Source organism: Castor canadensis, chromosome 5 (assembly GCF_047511655.1).
Source record: "Castor canadensis chromosome 5, mCasCan1.hap1v2, whole genome shotgun sequence".
Taxonomy (NCBI): Eukaryota; Metazoa; Chordata; class Mammalia; order Rodentia; family Castoridae; genus Castor; species Castor canadensis.
The window spans coordinates 177336447-177358312 of NC_133390.1; the positions used below are offsets into that span (position 1 = coordinate 177336447).

General features: G+C 49.9%; 1 protein-coding gene across 1 annotated transcript in view; it reads left to right on the forward strand.

Moving 5' to 3' along the window:
- Positions 1-12471, forward strand: part of Cimip1 (ciliary microtubule inner protein 1) — a 52912-nt gene extending 40441 nt beyond the window's left edge. Inside the window, exons 4-8 of the mRNA XM_074075262.1 lie at positions 5771-5946; positions 6029-6130; positions 7007-7088; positions 8456-8554; positions 11499-12471. Coding sequence (XP_073931363.1) covers positions 5771-5946; positions 6029-6130; positions 7007-7088; positions 8456-8554; positions 11499-11660 — 621 coding nt within the window. The 3' untranslated portion in view covers positions 11661-12471. The remainder of the gene's footprint in view (positions 1-5770; positions 5947-6028; positions 6131-7006; positions 7089-8455; positions 8555-11498) is intronic.
- The last annotated feature ends 9395 nt before the right edge of the window (positions 12472-21866 follow it).

The following is a 21866-nucleotide window of genomic DNA, read 5'->3' on the forward strand; positions in this document are numbered from 1 at the left end:
GATTTGACCCTTTGATTGACAGCTGTCATACCCTTCATTTGTGCCTGGGAAGCTGTCAACTAAGCAGCCTTTCTTTCGGCAACTGACTGGACTGTCGTACGGCAATCCAGCTGCTTTGAACACTGCAGGGTTCCTGGAGGAAGCTACACTCCGGGTGTAAGAACCTCTGCAGCTGAAGTCACAATTCCTGCTCCAAAGGCCGTACTGCAGTGACAACCTGCACCATCCTTGGAAGGTAGCATCCCAGGCAAGACAAGCCCAGGGAACTTTCAATGACCCTACACTGTCATCACTGAAGATGACAGGCGGAACACCTCCTGAGTAAGTCAGCAAGAAGCCAGTGATTGGTGCAATGCAGGACTTGTGATTGGTCCTTATGTAAGGTCTGTGATTGATGAAATGGAAGCTGTTCTGTGATTGGTGCAAATTCCATGATATATTTGCATGCCATGCCCCTTTTCTGGCTATATAAGCAGGCTGACTGCTGGACTCACTTTTTGAGTCAGCTGGAGACACCCTCCTGTGCTGCCCTCTGAAGTTACAGCATTAGGCCCAATAAAGGCTTCTCCTAAATGGGTGCTCTTGCCTGCTTGTGACCTTTGTAATGGGAAGAGCTGGCTGAGCTGGTAACACAAGGGAAGACAGTGGCAGCAGCAGTAGGGGCAAGAGGGCAGCTGAAGGAGGAGGACAGAGGCAGCAGAGGTAACAAAGGAGAGTGGGAGTGCAGAAAAGGAAGAAGCCTCTGAAGAGCCAAAGACAAGGAACTGCGGGCTAGCTCGAGGAAGAGGTCCAGGTGGCAGCCAAGCCCTAAAGGCCCAGGGTCCTGACCCCAAGGCCCACGAGCTGTATGTAACAATAGTCACTGTAAGGGCCAAGAGTCCTGATGCTTAAAAGCTGTGAGCTAGCCACTGTTAGGATCCACCCACAGCATCTCCTGATGCAGCCATGCCTGAAGAGTGTCATGGCGAAATTCATTTTCTTCTTTTACTTTCTTTGCGCTTCTCCCTGATATCACAGCTGGAATATTTTATTATCTCTGAATTTCACCACATGGTGGTGAAGGGGATGATACAAAATTTCTGTTCTAAAGCAGAGATGTTGGGGGCCAAAGGTGTGGCTCAAGTGGCAGAGTGCCTTCCTAGCAAGCATAAGGCCCTGAGTTCAAACCCCAGTACTACAGCACCCCCAAAAACTAAATAAATAAATAAAAATGAAAGAGACGTTGGCTTGGCAAGGGTAGAGACCACACAGATAATACACGTCCTATGTGGCTCAGAGGGTCCCCTGCATGGAGCTCCTTGTTTATTTGGGGTTTATTTATTAGACTAGAGTCCAGGACAGTGGGAGCCTAGGGGTCCTAGGCATTTCACTGGCACCAAAACAAACTGAGAGAGTGGAGGCAACTGCCCTAGGCATGTAGTCACTGATAATCAGGGATGGGCCACAGGTGGGGTGGCCCCTCCCTTCCCTACAAGTAGAGGGGCTTCAAGGACCAACAGGAGAGCCCCTGAGGCCTGAGGACACGAGCTGGACCAGAAGATGACCATGAGCTGGGAAGATGCTTTTTGGTAGAAACCCCAGTAACAAATAAGAGGTGTGTTATGGCCTCCTCCACTGGGTGGGGAGGAAACCTCAGGACCCCAAGACAACCTTAAACTCAGGCTTCAAGGCTCTTTGGTAGAACAGACTTGCCAGCAAAATGTTTTCTGTATTGGACAAAAAGAAGTTTTCCTGTTTTGCTTTGTTTTTTTCAAAAGAAAAAACACCCTGATTACCACCAACATGGGTAGCTGATTGTCCCTGTCCCCAGACAAAATCACAATTGCTCTGGTTCATCCTCTTTCCCTGAGCAAGGGGAAGTAAGCACACAAGGTCTTAAATAAGAGTCAGCTGATTACAGCAGACCAGAGCCAAACCCTGCAAACCTATAAATCAGGGCTGTCTTACCGGGCAAAGCCACGGGGCCGCTCCAGCTTAATTTGGCCCCTTGTTGTTGCTGTCTCCCCCACTCCTCCACCCCCTCTCAGAGGTCTCTGCTCAAGGCCTCCTGTTCCAGCCCTGGCCATACCCCAGAAGCACCGGTGACACCCATTCTCTCCCCCACATCTTCCTCCACACCCTGGGCAGGCACAGTTGGTGGCCAGTCTCCCACACCTAGGCCTTGTCTTCAGGAACCAAAAGACTTACTCTTGATCCATGTAGAGAGTAGGTGTGTGGTCCACACCGCCCATCAGCTCTTTGTCCTCAGGCCGTGATGACTCCATCAGAGAGGCGCACATGACAATTCAGTGAGACCTGTGCAGGAGCAGCAAGAACAGAGGCACCTTCCATCCATGCTGGAGCCCAGAGCCGCAGGTGGCCACCACCAAAGAGAACCTGCCTGAGGTAAGCCAGCCAGGAAACACAGAGCCAAGAGATAAACAACAGGTCCTGATGGCAATGCTTGAACCCCTGGATACAGCCTTACCTGTCGCCTCCAATTTCTTCAAGTATGACAGCTAAACCATTCTGATTTTATTAAAGCTGATCCAAGGCAACTACTACACACTTTCAAGAATCCTGACCAACACATTCTCCTAACATCTTCTATGTCCCACTATAGCTACTCCTTTCTCCCCAGCCCAAATACCTCTTCTCTGGCCCTGGCCTTAGCCATGTATCTAGATATCACTTCCAACCTCCCATCTGGGTTCTGGCCTCCAGCTTTGCCTCACAGGCCATTCTCCAGGCCAGAAGCCCCAAACAAAACAGCATGCAGCACATGCTTCCCCAGGCTGGACTGTTCAAAGGTCCCCAGCATGACAGAGGTGGGCTGACTAGCAGGACAGTCGTGGGGCTTCTAAGCTCCCAGCAGTGGACTTCCTTTCTTCTCCAAGGAGTGGTTTAAGCAACTGAGAAGTTCAGAACAGGGCTGGCCATTAGATCTTTCTCTCCCCCTCTTTGTTTTCCTCTCTTTCTCTCTCCCTTTCTCCTTCCCGTGCTCATCTCTCCATTCTCCACATAACCCCAATATTTCTTAAAGCATGTAGACTCCTTCTGTAGATTGTTGGCAGTGGGGGATGTGGGGGGGAGGTTGTAGAGATAGTCTCACATAGCTCAGCGTTTTCCTTATTCCAAGCTAGGGATAGAAAAAGAGCCTAAGGAGTGAAAATCCCAGGGAAGGGCTCTGATTGGCCTGCATGAGTCACATGCTCTTCTGTGGGACCAATCACTGCAGCCAGGAGGATGAAGCCTGACTATTGGCAAGCCTATGGCTGGCTGGCTGTTGTGGTGACATGCAGGAGGATGAGCAGCTACGCTAGAACCATGTCAAGCCTGGAAGGAGAATCTCCTCCAAAAACTCCAGTGGCGAACGTCCCTCTCTTACCAGGTCTCACCTCAGCCCTGATGCCCCAGCAACATGAAGAGCAGGAAACTGAGTCTGCGGCTGGTGGGAACGTATGGGGTCCTATAATATGTCCCAGGCCAGAAAGCCTGCGTGGACAGAGAAGTTACAGTGCTTTGAGGAGCTCCCACCCAAACTCACGACCGCCATGGTTTACATGTGGTTTGTCCCCACAGCGTTCACTGGTGACACTTGGTCTTAAGTGTGGTGATGAGACCATTAAGAGACAGGACATAGGGAAAGTCCTCTGACCCTCTGTGGGCAGCATCCTTCCCAGACCACAGGCCCTTCACACCATAGGCCAGCTGGAGAAAATGTGTCTGAAGTGACAGAATTGCTGGCCTAAAATTCCCATTCGAGTTCAGTGTTTATGACTTTAAGCCACCTCCAAACATTTTGGACGTCACAGCAGGTAGAAATGGCTGCCCTGCAGGCAGCTGGCAGGCGACCATCTGCTTACCACCTCTGATAGCCAAAGCCAGGGAGATTCACACTGTGGAGTGAGCCAGCATTCAACTCACTTTCCTCCTCACTACGCATGCCCGCCCCACAGGGCTTGGGCTTCTCTCACATCCCCAGAGCCGCACAAAGGAGAATGGGGGGGAAGGCCAGAGCGGGAAGGAGTGGTCCTCAGCCTGCTGGGGGCCCTAATGGGCACAGTAAGACAATAATGGATAATTAAGCCAAATGGAGGACAGCTGCGGGGAGGTTTCTAGGGTGCTGTAGGAGGGGGTATGGCCCTTTCCTTCCTCAATAGCCCCCAGAACGTTGATAATTGTCACCGTAGGTGCGGAGTGTGGAGGGTCTACACCAGCTAAGAGCTCTTTAGCTGTGATGAAGGGGAGCACAATGGCTGTACAAAGACAAGCTCCGTGTTCCTTAAAGCCACGGCTCGGTGAGGCCATCAAATGCAATCCTTGCAAATTGGCACTTTGAGTGCAAATCTTCAGACCTTTGTTGTGTCGGAGGTAGTAATCACCCGGGCTGCAGGAAAAGGCACGTGGCTGGCAGAACCCTCACACAAAGCACTCTGGTTAAAGAAAAAAAAAATCATCAAGCGAAAAAGAAAACTGTTTAAGCTCAAAAACTAAGAAACAGTTGGCTCCAGTTGTCGGAATGTTTTATAAAGCAACAGCGAAATGAAAAAAAAACCAAAAAAACTGTCCGAGAGAGCTGACAGAGGGCCAGAAATATTAATACATGGGAACATGGCAGGCCTGCTGCAAGCTGTAAATATTTTCTGTTTCCCATGTGCAATCAGCAAGCGCAGTTGTCCTCTTTCTCGCTCCTCGTGCCCTATTTGAGATCTACGCTGAAGAACAATTTTACCAAGCAAAAAAAAAAAAAAAAAAATTAGGTGAAAAAACTGCCAAAGGCCCAGGAATTTCTTGTTTCAAATATCAGAGGGAAGGGGCTTCAACACTTATGGAACTAAGAACAAGGAGGAGGCTTTTTTAAAAAGAAAAAAGCAAACCTTCCAAGTTCAAAAATACAATCAGATGTGCTGTGCGGGAACACGTAACCTGCCAGGCAAGAGAAGCGCACCAGTGAGGCAATTCTCAGAGGGTGTCAGGGTGAGCTGATAACACACAACTCAGTCAAATCTGAATTGCAGGTAAGCCAATAATTTCTTCCTAGAAGTAGAGGAGATGTGTGTCTGTGACACCAAATGTAGTGGGCATCCTGTGTGTGGCTCACTGGTTCTGGCCACCCACTGACCAGGGAGGGAGTCAGTGACAGGAAGAGGGGCCTTGGCGGTTTGATTCTGTGGGGTGAGGCTGAGAAGGCACCCCCCCCCAATCCGGCAGCACCCAATTGGACCAAGGAATCCATGAGTCTGTGCAGGTGGCTGCACAGCAGTCAGGAAGGAGACTTTAGGGAGGAGAAGGAGGAGGTTGATGTGGCAGGGTCTCTATGTCTCCATCTCTGAGGGCTTGATGCCTGGAAGCAGCCCCAGGGCACATGGTAGGTGTGGATCTCAGGTGAGACTCGGGCCTCCTACAGGTGCAGCCTGGGAGACACAGGGCCTGAGCTGCCTCCGAGGCCTCATGTGCTGAGTAGACTGTGGCCAAGCACCCACCGCATGACAATCACCTGGGGAGAAAGAGGCATGGGCAAGAGAGAGGGAGACCCTGGAATACTGAGTCTGCCTGGGCTTTTGAGCTGCCCTCCAGGGCCAGCGTTCCACTGAGCCAGACTTTCCTGGCAAAGCGGTCAACAGTGAGTCCCTCCTGTGAGGCTCCGTTGAAGAACACAGGAAAGCCCCCAGCAGCCCTGCCACCAAAAATGTAGCTGAGTGTTCTCCAAAGACATGCGCGGTAGTGCATAGCAGCACTTTCCTAGTGGCCAAAACTCAGTCTGTCCGTGAGCAAGGGAACGGAATAGGATTCAGGAGAGGCGCACAGGAGGGCTCCTCCCAGCAATCTGCACGGATTTCCAGTGCCCAAGCCAGGCTGTGCAGAGCGCAGCACAAGGGCAGCTCCAGCAGTGGCGGTTGCACGGTGCACGTTCTCTGAAGCTTCCGCGAAGCTTCGTGTCCTGGGGATTCTGCTCACGTGGAGGTTCGTACGCTTCCGTTTCAGGTTAAGGGTTGAGGGGCGCGGGAGTGTTAGAGCTAAAGGTCCCCCTCCCTTGGAGGAGCAGGTGGCAAGGTGGCGAGCCCGAGGTCCAGAGCGAGCAGAGGGCAGAGACTGGCAGCAGGAGACAGAGGACGACACAGGAACCCCGCGGCCCCACCTCCTCCAGGTAAGCAGCCACCTCCGCCTCCGCGTCCCGCGTTGCCTGGCAACCGGTCTCCAGGGCGACGTGAGACGCTGAGCCCAGGGCCGGAGCTTGCAGGGTGCGCTGAGACCCCAGGCCCATGGCGCAGAAACCGCTCAGCACCGCGGCGGCGGAGCGCATGAACCTGGTGGCCCAGGACAAGATCTGGTAACACCCAGGATCCTCCAACCCCCTGGGCCTGGGTCCTTCTCACCCGGAGTGTGCACACCGGCGGCCTCAGTTCCCCCAAGTCCAGGAGAGGGATGGCCTCCAGGAGCGAGGGGCATGCTCTGAGGATGGGCCAGGACCTTGAGGAGAGGGGACAACGTTAGGGACATGAGAGTCACTGCCACGACGGCCGAAAGATTTGCCAAGACCACCAAAGGACTTGTTTGTTGAAGCTGATTGAGACGTGTTCTTTTAAGATTTACCGATTTTTAAAAAAATGTTAATATTTGTTCAATTTGAAAGACAGATACATATTCTCTTTTTTCTAGATTTTTAAGTAATAAGAGATTTTAAAATAGATCAATTTCCTGAAAGATGTATCTTAGTTGGCATTCCGTCAGGCTGCTGAGTATCACTTCATTGATAGCGTGCTTAAATTGGCCATTTCACTTAAATTCATTTCATAGGAAGGTTTAGATCACACTCCTAAATCGGAAACCAGTATTGTTTGGCATAAAATACTCAACTATTTTTTTTTTCAAGATATTTATCATCATCCAGGTACCCTCAGTAGACGTAGTAGCATCAGCGTCTCCAACAAGAGGACTTTCGAGAAGCCGGGAGTCTTATATACATTTAGGGTTTGCAGCAAACACCCAAAACGCCCCGCATTTAAGGCACTTTCTTTTTCAGGAGATACCGCCTGAAGGCTGAAACCGAAGCCCGGCAAAACTGGCCCCAGAAATGGGGGTTTTTAACAACCCCCCTGGAGGAGGTAAGTACAAACTTCATGAGCCCGAGGTTATGGTGAATCATTTCAGGAAATGAACTATGGCCTGTATAAGTGGTCAGAATAAGATTAAAGAGCAAAGATTACTCATTCATACCAGGAGCTTTCTGACTTTGACCAGTCACCGAGCACCTGCTCTGTGCGGACATGTGCTCAGTGCTTCCTTGGAGCAAGCTCTCAGTCTGCACAACAGCCCTGTGCAGAGGCTGTGGCCCTATACCTATCTTACAAGTCAGTGGAACTCAAAAAAACACAGCCATACAACTAATATGGGGCCCTCCAAGATGAGCAGCTGGTCAGTCTAATTCCATGGGCACCTGGCCTCAAACTTCCCATCTGTAAAATGGGATGCTGGCCTTCACCTGCCCAATGGAGTGACTGAGTGCAGGTGAAATAAGGGTGTGTGCGGCCTTCCAGAGACCCAGGGGCCAAGGGATCTATGAAGGGCAATTGGAAAATTGCCCCTCAGCATCCTATAAAACAAGATTCATAAGAGCATGGAGGTGACAGAAACAGAAGGGACCAAGCAGGGAGTGGAGGCGATGCTGGCAAAGGGACTATTTGCCCTGTCCAAAGAAGTAGCCTGTGTCAGCCCAGCCGAGTGCTTCCACGTGGGGAGAGCCAGTTGTATTTTCTGATTTTTAAGAGAGTCCAGAAAATCAGATGATCAATGGAAGGAGTGGCTCTGATTTACAGAAAGACTTTGCAGCCTCTCAAACCATCTCTGGACAGAGCCGGGGAAAAGAGCCACCTGATCCCAAACACTCATGATTCCAGGCAGCAGAAACCGGTCTTTAATTCCCCCCACACTTCACTAGCTTGGAAATTATGCCACCTTATCGAGTTTTTTAAAATTCTCAGAGAGTTACACAATTTGAAATTTTATGCATAAAATGAAGACTTGTTAATATAATATGCAAAAAATGAGTCTATATTAATATTCCTTGTAATTAAATTGGGTTTTCAAAGAGTTCAAAATTGCTTTAAAAATTCAAAGGGGGACAGGCTGTCCTCTATGATTTGAAAGGTTGATTCTGGAACCATCTGGCACTTTTTAATTTGAGTCCATAAGCTGTAAAGTTCCCTCAGGTCACTTTGCAGGGGACAGAAATTAGTGGGCCTCAAAGATCAGTAGAACTGGCACGGTAGTGCCACTGGGGCAGAGCTGGCCCGCAGGCAGGATCCTCTCCACTGTTTGTAACTGTGTGATGGGGACAGGCTCCCACCTCCCACCTCCCATTCCGAGCCCCACTGTTATCTGTCACATGTGGCCTTTGGGGAGAACGATAAAGACAGAGAACACGTTCCCCGGCCTCACCCTGAGGTTTCCCGTCTTGGGGGATCTGTTTCAGTTGATCAAGGGTGAAGAGGCCTGCACTCCAAAGCCTGAAGTCCGGCTTCCTGAGCACTTCTGCATCCAGCCAGTGACTCCAGTGGAGAAATACATCAAGGTTCGCGAAGCCATGTTTAAACTTCAATTTCCTAAGAAAGAAATAAGCCCTGTTGGGAATTATGGTCTGCTCAGACGCCCAAGGTAAGATCACAACTATACCTGGTACACAAAACCCAGGGTCCCTGTGTAGGAACCGTGTCAGGTAAAATGTCTGCACACCTGCCGTGTCATTGCCACGTCTCTGCAGAGCCAGAGTGTGCAAACATACACATCCACACACTCATCACTGACACGTGTACACACCCGCACGCACACCCGCACGCACATGCTGACACACACTCACACATGGGTGTACAGGTTTTAAAAACAACCTGCTTTATTCACTTACCAATTTATCCTGCATGTCTTTCCACACAGTTAAAAATAACGCCCCAGATCATTGTTACAGTAATGTCTGCATTTTTCTCCAAACTATGGGCCTCCCAGAATTTACCTGACCTTTCCCCTACCCCGTACACCTGGGCTGCTTTCCATTGGCGATCTGGGAGAATGATGGTGTGAGGCCCCCTTGTAGGCACAGCATCTTGCTTTTGTCTAGCTGTGCTCTTGAACCAGGTGCCTGAAGGGCAGTGGCTGTCCACAGGCAACGTGTGTTCAGGCAGCTGGCACTCCTAGGGCCCAGGAGCACAGGAAGAATGGCGGGGACATGGATCTGATTCTTTTCCAGGGCTGGATTTTAATTCCATACCTCCACCTTCACCCCAGAAGAAACCCCAGTGGTGAGGAGTGCACTGAGAAGCAGCTGTCTCTGTCAGCCTCAGCTGCCCCCACAAATGCCTTGCCCTTCTTTGGAATGGACCCTTCCCTCTGCCACAAATGGCCCCAGGGCCTGCTCAGCAGGTGGTAGCTGCCACCAGAGTCATCCCCACCTAGCCACTAATCCCCTCCTGGCTACCAGTCACCTCCCCTGGGTAAGGCTCTTGATGTGACAGCACAAACTCCAGAGCAGGACCTTGATCTGGTGACAAAGTGCTTAGCCTCTACTTCCCACTGCACTTCCTCAAGAAACGGGACCGTTTCCTTCTTCCACCTTCCCATCCCCTCTTGGGGCGATTACAGCCTTTCCAATATGTCACATTTAACAAGTAACCATGCTGCCCAACGGGATGTAGGATGATGGCCTGCTCCCCACACCCCCGGGGGCCATCATTACCCTCCCTAGATGGTACACACAGACGCAGTGGGTGAGTCTCGCCCTCTTCCTCATTACCTAACTCACGCCCACTTCACGTGCTCTTCTGAGCCTTGGTTTGTTTTTTGTTTTTTGTTTTTTTTGCATTAGCAGCTGTTCTCCGACGTTGCGCCATCTCAGGACACACAGAGCGGCTGCTTCTCTTCAGCTGTCTGGGGTGTGGCTAGGCCAAGTTTAATGAGACCCAGTCAGTGGATTTGGTGGTTGTGATCCATCCGTCCTTTGCTGTCACACACAGGCTACAGTGTACCGTGTGCCGACGTTGGTATGGATACGTGCAGACGTTAAGTGTGTTAGTTATTTCATAGCTGTGACAAATACCTGAGAGAAACAGTTTAAAGAAGGAAGAGTTTCTTTTGGTTCATGGTTTTAGAGGCCTTAGTCCATGGTCTGCTGGCTCCATTGCTCTGGGCTTGTGGTGAGGCAGAGCGTCATGGCAGCAGGAGTGTGTGGCAGAGCAAAGCTGTTCACCTCATGGCAGCCAGGAAGCAGCGAACAAGACTGGAAGGGGCCAGAGACAAGATATATCCTTCAAAACTGTGGCCCCAGGGACCCACGTCCCCCAATGGCCTGTTCAGTATGAACTTATCAAGAATTCACCCCCTGATGAGGTCAGAGCCCTCATGACCCAACTGCCTCCCACTAGCACACCAGCTGGGGACCAGGCCTTCCACACATGGGCGATTCATATGCAAACCACAACCATCTTAGGACTCAGGCTCAAGAGTGTTCACCGCTGCATCCTTGTGCATAACCGTTGTGTTGCTCTTGTCCTGTTTTGTGGTGTTCCCATCTCGCTGCTGGTCTGAGGTGACACATGGCACCTTGGTAGTTTTCAACCGTCTCCTTCATAAGTTGGTTAGAGATCTGAAAACTATGCTGGATGCTCTCCAAGGGTCCTGCTGGGTAGGTGCTATGGCTGACTCCAGGACACTTGGCCCCCCTGGTGTTTATAGATGACCCTCCCTACTGTGGCCTCTCGGGAGATAAATTTTTATACTTCCTCAAGAACACATGCTAAGGAACTGCGTCCGCGGTGCAGCCAGCCCACCTGCCACCCTCCCCGCCCTCCACCTCTGCCTGGCTGGCTCCTTCAGTGACAGTGAACTCCTGACCCCGGGCCTGTTAAAGCTCTTATCTCATTCCTCTCTTAGAACAAATGTTCCTGGCTGCTGCCTTTGTCAAATGGAGAGAACCAGGACTTTAAGAGGAGGGGAAGCTGCCTAAACATTTACCTTCCTTCTCCAAAAATTTCATGTCCGTCCAAACAATTGACAAATGAAGCTGGCTCTTTCATTGAAGATAGAGCCTCTTTTCCTTTTGTTTTTGAATTAAATTCAATTGCTTTTCATTCCTGTGGTGTCTGTGCATGTGGATCACAGAGCCTTCAAACCAAAACAAGATTTACAACCATCAGAAAGCCATCAACAATTTTGTTATGTATTTTATAAAGGGCAGTGAGGACCCTAGTATTTGATATTTCTGTGTCTTACCTTTTTTTCCTCTCTCTCACTGAATAAAAATTATTTTACTGGAGGTTGTGGGCTAAATACGCTAAATGGGGCAAGGTACAGAAATGTGTTTGGTGTTCCTTACACTCAGGAGGCCATGCGCCTTGGCCTCCAGCTGATGGGAAGGTGTTTTCCAGTCTATTAGTGTTATTGAGTTTGCTTCCTGTCTCATGCACTGACCCTGGGGGCCTTCTGTCACCATGGCCAAGGTCACTAACTGCCCTGCGTTTCCACTCCAGGTCCTTCCGTCCCCTCCAGTCCCACAGACAACACAGGGCTTCATTGGCTGGCGGTCCGGGGTTCGCGGTCTGAACAAGAACCTGGAGCATGACTCTGACATCAGGAGTTGCAAAGGGGCCTACGCCCGGGAGCTGAGCTGGCCCAAGCAGGGCATCTACTGAGTGGGCCAGGGCCACGGGACAGCTGGCATGAAGCCATGCCCTCTGGGGAAGAGCCCCCAGAGTCCCTGAGGACAGGTCTCTGTCCTCGCATCTTTGCACAGAAGATGTTAAAGAGGCACAAAGTCTACCTTAGGTGTCCTCAATTCACAGTACCTCCCTTCTGGAATGTTTCTGTGACTACTGTAATGAATAAGGAAAAATTTATTCTGATTTATTTGTTTGTTGATACCCTGGAAATTTCTAGGTATGGCTTTAAAACAGTAGTGATTTAATTTTTAAAATATTTGTCTAGGCGCTTTGCTTCAGCTTTCTCTCGCGCGCCATCCTGATGGGAGTAAAGTTGCCGGTAGGTGTTTCTGTGTCCAGACATCACGGGCCGGCTTTTCAGGAGGAATGAGATACCTGGGGACCTTGAACTCTGCTGGCTAGGTGTCTGCAATAAATCAGTAACTCCCAGAGTAGCAGCGAGGCCAAGGTTTGCCGTGGTTTATAGATGGCCAAATCTGACTTCTCTGGTGCACTTCCTGCTGACCTACCTGGCATCCTTGTACCATCTTGCATTGCCAGTGCCAGGCTGGCCATTTCCTGCCCCATGGACACCCCCCACCCCATTGACTGAGTTTTCTTCTACCCCAGTTCAGTTTTGCAGCTTTCCTCTGGGTCCTCAAACAGGAAGTGGGGAGGACATCTTGGCATATCATTAGGTTTCTTGAAGTGGACCCCAAAAGGTAGGAGGGGGAGAGCATGCAGCAGCCTGCAGAAGCCGACTCGTGGACTGTGTCTCATTTTTTACAACAAAGACCTAGAGTGGACAAGGGCAGGGCAGGTCACACCTGGCCCACAGAGACATGGGCTTTCCTCGGGCAGGTTGGCCAAGCCTCACTGTTGGAGGGCAGAAGTTCTCCCTGCATCTGGCAGATGGGACCTGTAGGGCCTCTATCTGGTGGGATCTGCTAATGAGGCTGTGCACCCAACATCTCCTGTCACCCCCTGTCCAGATGGGATCTCCTTTCACCCCCTGTCCAGACGGGGCAGGTGTGCTGGAGGCGATCCTGGAATCCCTCCTCTTGGGGTCATTCCCCTAGCCCTGACCCTGTCCTTGACTCCTCTGGCACACTCCCAAAGGGACTCCATGGCTGTTGGGGCACCAAAACCCAGGGGGACATAATCCCGGCTGAATCTGGGCCTCCCAGGCTCCGAGCATCCCAACCCAGAAGCCCTAGCTGACAAGCTAGTCTTACTTATGGACTCTGTTCCCTGTAGAAGTCTCCAGAGCGTGATTTGAACCTTCAGCCTTCTTACCTCTGAGGGGCTGCTGCTGACACCTCAGAGCCAGCATCTGGGAACTGAGGACAGAACTCCTGGCAGAAGCCTTCTCCAGCCTCCTGGTGGCTCTCTACCTCCCTACGCCTTTCCTCAGGCCCAAGAGTGGCTCAGAAGGGCCAGTACCCAAGAAAGCAGCCCTTGGAGGGCCTCATCGTTACCTCTGAGTGTGGTACCCTTGTTCATTGGGAATGTCACAGCTCCTTAGATCTGAGGACAGGGGAAGCAAGGCATTATGGGTTGAGTTGTGACTATCAAAAAGATATGCTGAAAGCCTAACCTCCAGGTCCTTTGAATGTGAGCTGATCTAGAAATAAGTGCATTGCATTGTGAGGTTAAATTAGAATGAGGTCATCTGGGCTTTGACCCAGTATGGCTGATGTCCTTATAAGAAGAGGACACAGGAAGGAGATGACCATATGATGACAGAGGCAGAAATTGAAGGGACCCGCCTACAAGCCACAGAATGCCAAGCCAGAAGCCAGGAAGAGGCAAGGAAGGACCCCACCCCACTGATTTCAGAGGGCACATGGCCCTGCTGACCTTGACCCCAGACTTCTGGACCCCCAAGTGGTGAGAGAGCAGACTTAAGCAGCCCAGTGGGCGCTACTTTGGTGCAGCAACCCTAGGAAATAAATGCAGCTCAAGCACACCCTGCCGCCTCCTCTCCCCAACTCAGAAAACGGTCCGCTCTGACCATGCATCTGTCATTCCCCCTGACTCGCTGCATCTGTGTGAGACAAATCACAAGACTCATTCAACTCCAGAGATTTCCCCCTTACCCAGAGTTCAGCCTAAGGTAGACTGAACCATGGGAGGCTTGGCCAATCCTCCTCAATCCTCGTGTTTTGGTGTCTTGGTCATCACTGCAGGCAAGACCTCTGTGCTTGGAAAAACGTATGTCCCTTGTTATGTTGGATGAACCCACCACAGAGCATGGTATCTGTGATCTCAGCCTCACAGAGATGAAGTGCACGCCTTGACGGGGGTAAGTCTCTAATGGCAGATGCTGTGTGCCCTCACTTTTGATCACAAAACACATCTGGGAGTCATGGTCATGCTGTCTTTGTGCCCACAACAACTGGGCAGCAAAAATGCCCTGTGAAAACAGATGGGCTGCTGGATCCATCCATCCCCTGGACAGGACGTCTGCATCCTATTTGCCACTGGGTGGCTTTAATTCTGCCTCTCACTGACTGCTCTCTGTGAACTGACAGGCTCACCTGTAGGGAGACTGGCCAACAGGTGTGGGTGGAGGTGGCCAGGAGGAGCTGAGCAGGCCACACAGGGCTTGGACAGCTGAACTTTCAAAAGACCAGACAGCCCCAGGATGGAGCCCCTGAAGCTGGCCTGCCTCTCCTGTCCAATGTGCACCAGGGAGAAAGTGGGCATAGGAGAAGCCACATCACCTACGCCACATCTACCTGACTCCAGGTCCTCATCGGGACAAAGATTCAAGAGGCACAGATCACACCTGAAAGAGGAACTGCCCTGTGGACATCGGCACACAAATATATTTACATTTCTAGAAGATAGTGTGGTACTTTTGTGCGATCCTTTCATCTTAATGAAAGCTTCTCCAAGCTGTGTGCACACGCTTCGTGCTTCCTACAACTACTTCTGCTTAAAATGTTAGCCCACAGCTTCTTCCCCCTCTTTTGCTCCTGTCAATACATAGATATTTTAAACTAACCTAGAGAGGTCTAGGAAACCTCTCTTGTGGGTGGGTGAGGTTTCTGTCTTCCATAATTTATTAACCAACTAACCACATACGTGCTTTTATTTAAAGCAGTGAGTGCAAGGCCATGTTTCTGCAAGTATCAAGTTGCACTGCCATGATCCTCCCAGTCTCCCCCTCCCACTGGGCTCCCAGCTGACCTCTGGCATTAAGCAGTTTGGCCTGCACTCATGGACCCACAATAGGACACAAACATCCAGTCAATGGCCCAGTTGAGAATCAAAGTGGACAACGTTCAAGGATTCAATTACCCTGGACGGTTTCAGACTTGACATTTAATCTATGGAAATCAACCTCTTTGTGGGTGTCCAAATGGGCCCATAAATGTCACCACACACTGTAAAATACCACAGGTCGAGATGCAGCTGGTGAACCTGTGTGTGTGATGTCAAAATACATCATGGCAACGAACCACCAGACAGGCCTTGGTCAAAATGAACAGGCTCTCAGATGATGCAAAACATAATTGCGTCGGGGACTCAGATTGGATTCTGTCACGCACTTTTCAGTCCAAGACAAATTAGATTCCTATGTCTGAATTAGAAGAAAATGAAACAACTGAATACAAAATAAAACTATTGAAAAGGATGACTCTTATACATTGTAACACTCCGAGGACAAGTGTCCCCGGGGACTCTAGATTTCTAGTGTCCAAAGTCTGAGAACAGATCATTCGGGAATTTATAGAGAAGGGATATGGCAGATATTACATACACTGTCCCCCCACCCCGCCCGGGCAAGGTGTGAGCATCCCCACAAAATTAAACCCATTAGTATTTTTTAGCAAGATTTATAAATGTGCACACACACTGGAATGAGGACTATAAGGAGCCACATATCAGTGTGGTCCATGTTTTTTCCCCAAATGAGCATTGGTGTCAAACTAAAAGAAGATTTCTGTGGTCTGGTACATTTTGGAGTTTGGAACTGGTAAGAGATTTTGGAAATAAAAGTTCTCATCACAGAAAATATTGTAGGGGTGATTCTTTTGGAGCTGCCTGCAGTTATAAACTTACACCAGGCTCCCCTTGGTTGTAAGACAATGACCATAACCCCACCGAAGCTAGCCAAGTACAAAAGCAATGTATTGACTTGTAACTGAAAAGGTCAAGGCCAAGACTGGCTGCAGGCACCGCTGATTAGGGATTCAAAGAATGTCACCAGGACCCAGGATCTTTCTGCTTCAATTTCCTTCAGGCTGGCCTATCCGACTGCTTCCAACACAAGCTCAGCATGGCAAGAACAATGAGGTGTGTCTTAATTCACAAAGACGAGGCCCAGAGGCAGGCCCAGTGCCAGCGCCAGTCTAGTAGCTTAACAATGTCATCAAAGACCTGGCTGCTTTTCCCTTCCTTTCTTGACTGTGTCAGAACTGAAGCGTCAGCTTCTCCCTGAGGCTGATCCTTCCTGGCTGCGGCACAGGTGCCATCAGTAGTCAGGGCCACCTTGATTTCTGACAGTAGGAAAGGAAGTAGCTTTTCCCACTCATCTCTGAAAAACTCTCAGGGGTCTCACTGGCCAGAGATGGAACCTGCCCCTGTTCCAGAATCAATCACTAGATTATCACTAGGTTATGTCCTTTGAGGGCAGAGAAAAGGCAGTGGGGGTCCATATAATATCTTTCCACAATGTCATTCCCAGACAAGCTCACGCTTCATGGTCAAGCAGAGTAGGAGAAAGACCCAGAGACTATACTCCCATCTAAAGTCTCATTGTGTCTCATTGACTCTGATTGGATAACTTGTCCATTCTTGAGCCAATGGTAATGGCCCAAAATATACTTAACTTAGGGCTTTGCTCTACCCCTAAGCTGAAGTGGGCCACACCACACAGGGTACTGAAGTCAGAGAGAAGGAAGATTTTTTTCCCCAGAAGGAACTCTGGACATGATCACCAGAAACAGGGCAAAGGGTGCCACATGGTAACACAATGAACAAAAGCAAGAATCCATCGGACAACCTGACCTAAAATGACATCCAACATCTCCTGGTCACTTCAGGGCATGTGGCCTCCGAAATGCCAGCCCCCCCCCCCCCCGCCTCTAAGAATCACAGCCTTGTGTAGTCCCTTCCCTGGAGTGTGGTGGGAGGTGGTGCCTCCTTTTTAGGGGAAGAATATGGCAGAAGTGATCCACCCTACCACTGACTCGCAAAAGCTCAGAGAATTTCTGAAGGGGCTGGAGAGCTCTGGAGTGCAGGGTGGCGCCTGGATAGCATCGGCTTCACCATGAAGTGTGGAGAGGCCCTTTGGCAGGGCAGACCCTGCCCTCGGGTTGCTACTTCCTAAAGTCATAGAAGGTGGGACAGCATTCCAGTTTAACTTTGGAGGCAGAGCCAGAAAAATAATGCCAGTCCCTCCATCCCCAAAATGTCATTTCAAAACTGTCCCTAGGGTTGGGGGCCTGACTCAAACGGTAGCGCTCCTGACTCACAGGCACAATACCCTAAGTTCAATCCCCAGTACATAACTAAATAACTAAATAAATAAATAACTAAATAACTATCCTCAGATGGCCACCAAGGCTGGAAATGTCTTCCTTTGGACCTGCAGAGAAGGTGAAACAGCATCACAGAGGGGACAACCTGAGTCCACATTGGCCTTTCCATGCCACATGGGGTGGCCCTAGGCAGATGGCTGGACCTCTGTGACTTCTGCCCTCCCCAGCTGGGGAACAGGGACACAAAACTCAGTCTCCCAGGTGGTATACAGATGAATGGAATGCGGACAGAAAGGCTCAGGAAGGAGTTGACACACAGATCAAAATGCAGAGAAAGCATGAGGAGTGTCCCTTGCAGAGACTCAGAAATGGGAAGACACAGGAGAAGCTGGTGATAAAGCAGCTGTAGGGACATGGGTGTGAAGGCCCAGGGTGCTGCTGATGGGGGGGACACAAAGGGACCCCCAGAGACCTGTCACCTAGTTAAGACAGCACTGTTTACTCGGTAGCTGCCTCAGTTAAGGCCAGGCTGTTGCAATTCCAGACAAAGCTGGGTGCTCCTTCAAGACCCAGAGCAGGTGCTCCCAGCTATAGGAAGACAGTAAGTCAGCTCTCCCGGCATCCTGGGTCTGCAGGTGACCACGGACACCACCCAGGGCCCTCTGTAGGTGGCTGTTGCCCACAGCTTGTATTCCGGGTGCCACCCTACAAGCTTGGGTTGGAGAAGCAGCTGGTCAGCTGTGTTCTCCTGCGTGGGTCACGATTCCGATTAGATGGAATTCAGATGTCAACTTGGAAGCCCAGACACCCCGAGAGTGGCTTGTCCCCAGGGAAGCTGGACACAAGGGATCATCACACCTAATGCCTTGTTTCGGGACAGGAGTGTTGCTGACTGATTTGCCTTTTCATCCAGAGAGAACCTTGCCTCTCAATGTCCACCTGTGACATTCCTCTCAGGATACAAAGGGATTGCTGACCAGGAGCAAAGGGGCTGTGCAAGAGGTCTGATGGTGCCCTGCAGAAGGCGTGCATGACTGGGGCTAAGCTGGGCTGATGGCACTTCTGGGAGAAATCGCCTCTGAGTGGGGGCTGTATTTTTTTTTTCCAAGACTGAACAAAAAGTCATTATGTACACTCCCCTTGAGCACTACTTGGCCAGCACCTGCTGTGTTGTCTGATGACAGCCCCCCAGATGCAAGAGCCTTGGGGAGCAAGCATTTACTTCTATCCCTCATATAAGCAATCTCTCATGTCTCCTACTCATTTTTATAGAATAATTATGCCAAAATACAGGAGCATATTCAAACCCTCAAACCAACAAAAGCTAAGGAAGCCACCAAGATAACTCTGGGCCCATCCTGATCTCTGGCTGGTAGAGCGATGGTCGCCCTCTATATGGATTGAATGTGATTGTGATTTGTCCACTGTAAGCCCAGGTTGGAGTTTAATCCCCGCTGTGAGGTCTTCGGAGGGTGCAAAAGTAATCTGACAGTGGAGTTTGGAGGTCAGGCCTTTGGGAGGTGATAGGATTGGCTAAGGTCATGAGGGAGCCTGTGATTGAATCGCAGTGACTTTGTAAGAAGAGGGAGAGACCAGAGGGCAGACACACACACACGTGCACTCCGTCTCTCGTGTGATGCCCAGGCTCTGCCTCAGGACTCGGCTTGTGGTCACCAGGTGTTGCCACCTAGGCAATGGACCAGACTGTGAGTCAAACAAAACCTCTTCTTTACAATGTACCAACCAGTGTGTGGTCTTGTTATTGCCAACAGAAAATAGACTAAGAAACCCCAAACCCACAACGGAACAGGCCAGGTGTTAAGGAAGCATGTGACACTGTGTTGACTCGGAGACATGGCGTTCCTACACCACCTTCCAGTCTCCAACTTTCAGTAGAGCCTCAAGTGTGGAGATGTATTTAAGCTTCCTCTCTGCTGAGGGGAAGGTGGCTCCTGAGCAAAGTAATAAACAGCACTGGGATTAAATTCAAGGTCGAGGAGCCTTGGGGGAGAGGTGGCAATCTGTAGCTGGCATGTCCTGCTGAGAGGGGCAGGAGATCCCTGTCCTAGGGATCCTCCAACTTTTCAAAGGAAGCTGAACAATTTGGATTCTGTAAATGTAAAATCTCCTGATCTTTAAATGTTTATGCATGTTTTAATGTTTAAATTACTATTAAATACTATGCAAGTTTACAGCTCCTAAAATAAACTCATATTTCCTTTCCATTTGGCTGTCTAAAGCCATCTCAGACTTGACACATCAAAAGGTCACTTTTTGACTCCTTACCCATCTCCCTTCCCACACAATAACCCTCTGCCCCTTCTCAGTGTTCCCACAGCCAGCGCCAGAAACTAACCCCCACCCCCAAACATACCCTTCTCCTTCACTTCCTGCCCTCACCGCCATCTTCACATGCTCTGGTTTGGAGTGTGTCCCCCAAAATTTCATGTGTTGAGAGCTTGGTACTTAGGGTGGTGATGGTGACAGATGGTGGAACTTCAAGAGGCAGGGCCTAGTGAAAGCACTGAGCCATTAAAGGCACAGTCCTTGGAAAGGATTAATATAGTTCTCACAGGACCTGGACAATTCCCCTAAGACCAAGTAGCTATTAAAAAAAAAAAACAGTGAGCTAGGCCAGGTGTGGAGGTGCATGCCTGTAATTCTAGCACTCAGGCTGAGGAAGGAAAATCATGAGCTTGAGGGCAGCTTGGGCTACAAGGAAAGACTCTGCCTCAAAAAAAAAAAATGGAAAAGAAAGGAGAGGGAGGCGGAGGGGAGGGGAAAAGGGGAGACAGAGAGGGAGAGAGTAGAAGAGTGAGTGAGCCACAACCAATGGGACCTGCTACAGAGGGTGAACAGATGGGGCCATGGATCTTGAGCTTTCCCCCTCTGAAGCTGAGTTAAATAAACCTCTTTTCTTTATAAAGAACCTGGCCTCAGGTATTCTGTTATACCAACAGAAAATGGACACCATGAGGAACAGGCATTTAAACAACCTGGCTTACAGCTTTTGTAGAGATAGCAGTGATGGCAGACAGCAGAGCCCACAATGGATGCCTCTGTCTATCTCAGTGCACACCAGGCTGGAAATGCTTCAGCCTGGCGGTGATAGAAGTGACTGTGCTCACATCTCATTCCCCCAAACAAGTTGGCTTAGCTTCCAGGGAATAAGAGGTCTTCATTAGCATTAGTAATGTCTCCCATGCTAAATGTTTACTTTTACAACAACCTGGAAATGTATCGTTTGCCCATCACTGCCATCTATTAACTCAGTTGTGCAAACTGTGGCCCACTGGCAAAAGCCGGTCCCAAAACGCTTTAAGTTCCACGCACACACCACCACGCTGGCTGGCTGGCGTTCTGTCTCTGGTTGCTTTTGTGCTACAGTGGCAGAAAAAGTTGCGTGGGTCACCCTCCATATCCACGGTTTCACATCAGTAGACTCAACCAATCGCAACCCCAAAATCTCGGGGGAAAAAAATGCATCTTTACTAAACAAGTACAGACTTTTCCTTTCTTGTCTTTGCTCGTTAAACACTGCAGGGACACAACAATTTGCACAGCACTGACCTTGAATTAGGTTTTAAAATCTTCTAGAGAGGGTTTAAGGATATGCAAGGATTGTGTAGGCTCTGTTTTACACCAGGACTTGATCACACTCAGATTCTGACATCCAGGGCTCCTGGAACCCATCCCCCAGGCATGGGGAATGACTGTAGTTACAACACAGGCTGCGTGTCCTGCACAGCTGAAAGAAAATATGTACAGAAAAGGTTGGCTCACTCCTAAACCTTCTACTATCACAATTACCTCATAAAAGAATAATTGGCTCCTGAGCAAGCAGAGAGGAAGTCCCCCCATACACACACACACCCGTCTTGATGAAACAGAGGTAAAGTCTTCATATGCTCCACAAATCTGCACAAAGAGAGTGCCTCGTCAGAGAATGGTGGTGGACCACAGGCTGGACTGCAAAGCCCTTGGGGGTTACACCCTCAAGCTGAGAAGAAAACAGCACACAGGGATAGGCCAGGTGAGGCCTTCAGCAGGTCTGCAAAACTGTGCCCACCTGAGAGGCAGGGTTCCAGCATTCTGGACATTCTGATCGGCCAAAAGAAGCTGGAAATACTATCTCCTAGCTGGGGGTGGTGGGCACCTCTGTAATCCCAGCTACTTGAGAGGTGGAGACAGGAGGATCTTGAGTTCAAGGCCAGCCCAGCAAGTTAGCAAGACGCTATCTCAAAAACAAAATGAAAACCAAAGGGCTGGGGGCATAGCTCAAGTGGTAGAGAACTTGTCTAGCATTCAGTGGGCCCTAGGTTCAATCCCCAGCACTGCAACAACAGAAAAGTTTCCTGTAGTCATGATTCCTGATTTAAAAACAAAAAACAGTGCAAAGGGCTAACTTCATGACAGTTGTTTCTCCTAGAGATGGGGGTGGCATTTCTTCCAATTGGGGAAGAGGTGACCCTGTGGAAAAGACGACTTCCCAACTTTATCAGTAATATTTCATTTCCTTATTTTTTTTTAAATGACTTGAACTGGGAGTGGTGGCTCACGCCTATAATCCCAGTTATTTGGGAGGCTGAGTTAGGGAGGATCACAGTTCAAGACCAGCCTGGGCAAAAAGTTCTCAAGACCCCCCCATCTCAACCAGTAGCTGGGCATGGTGACATGTGCCTGTTATCTCAGCTACAGCAGAGACCAT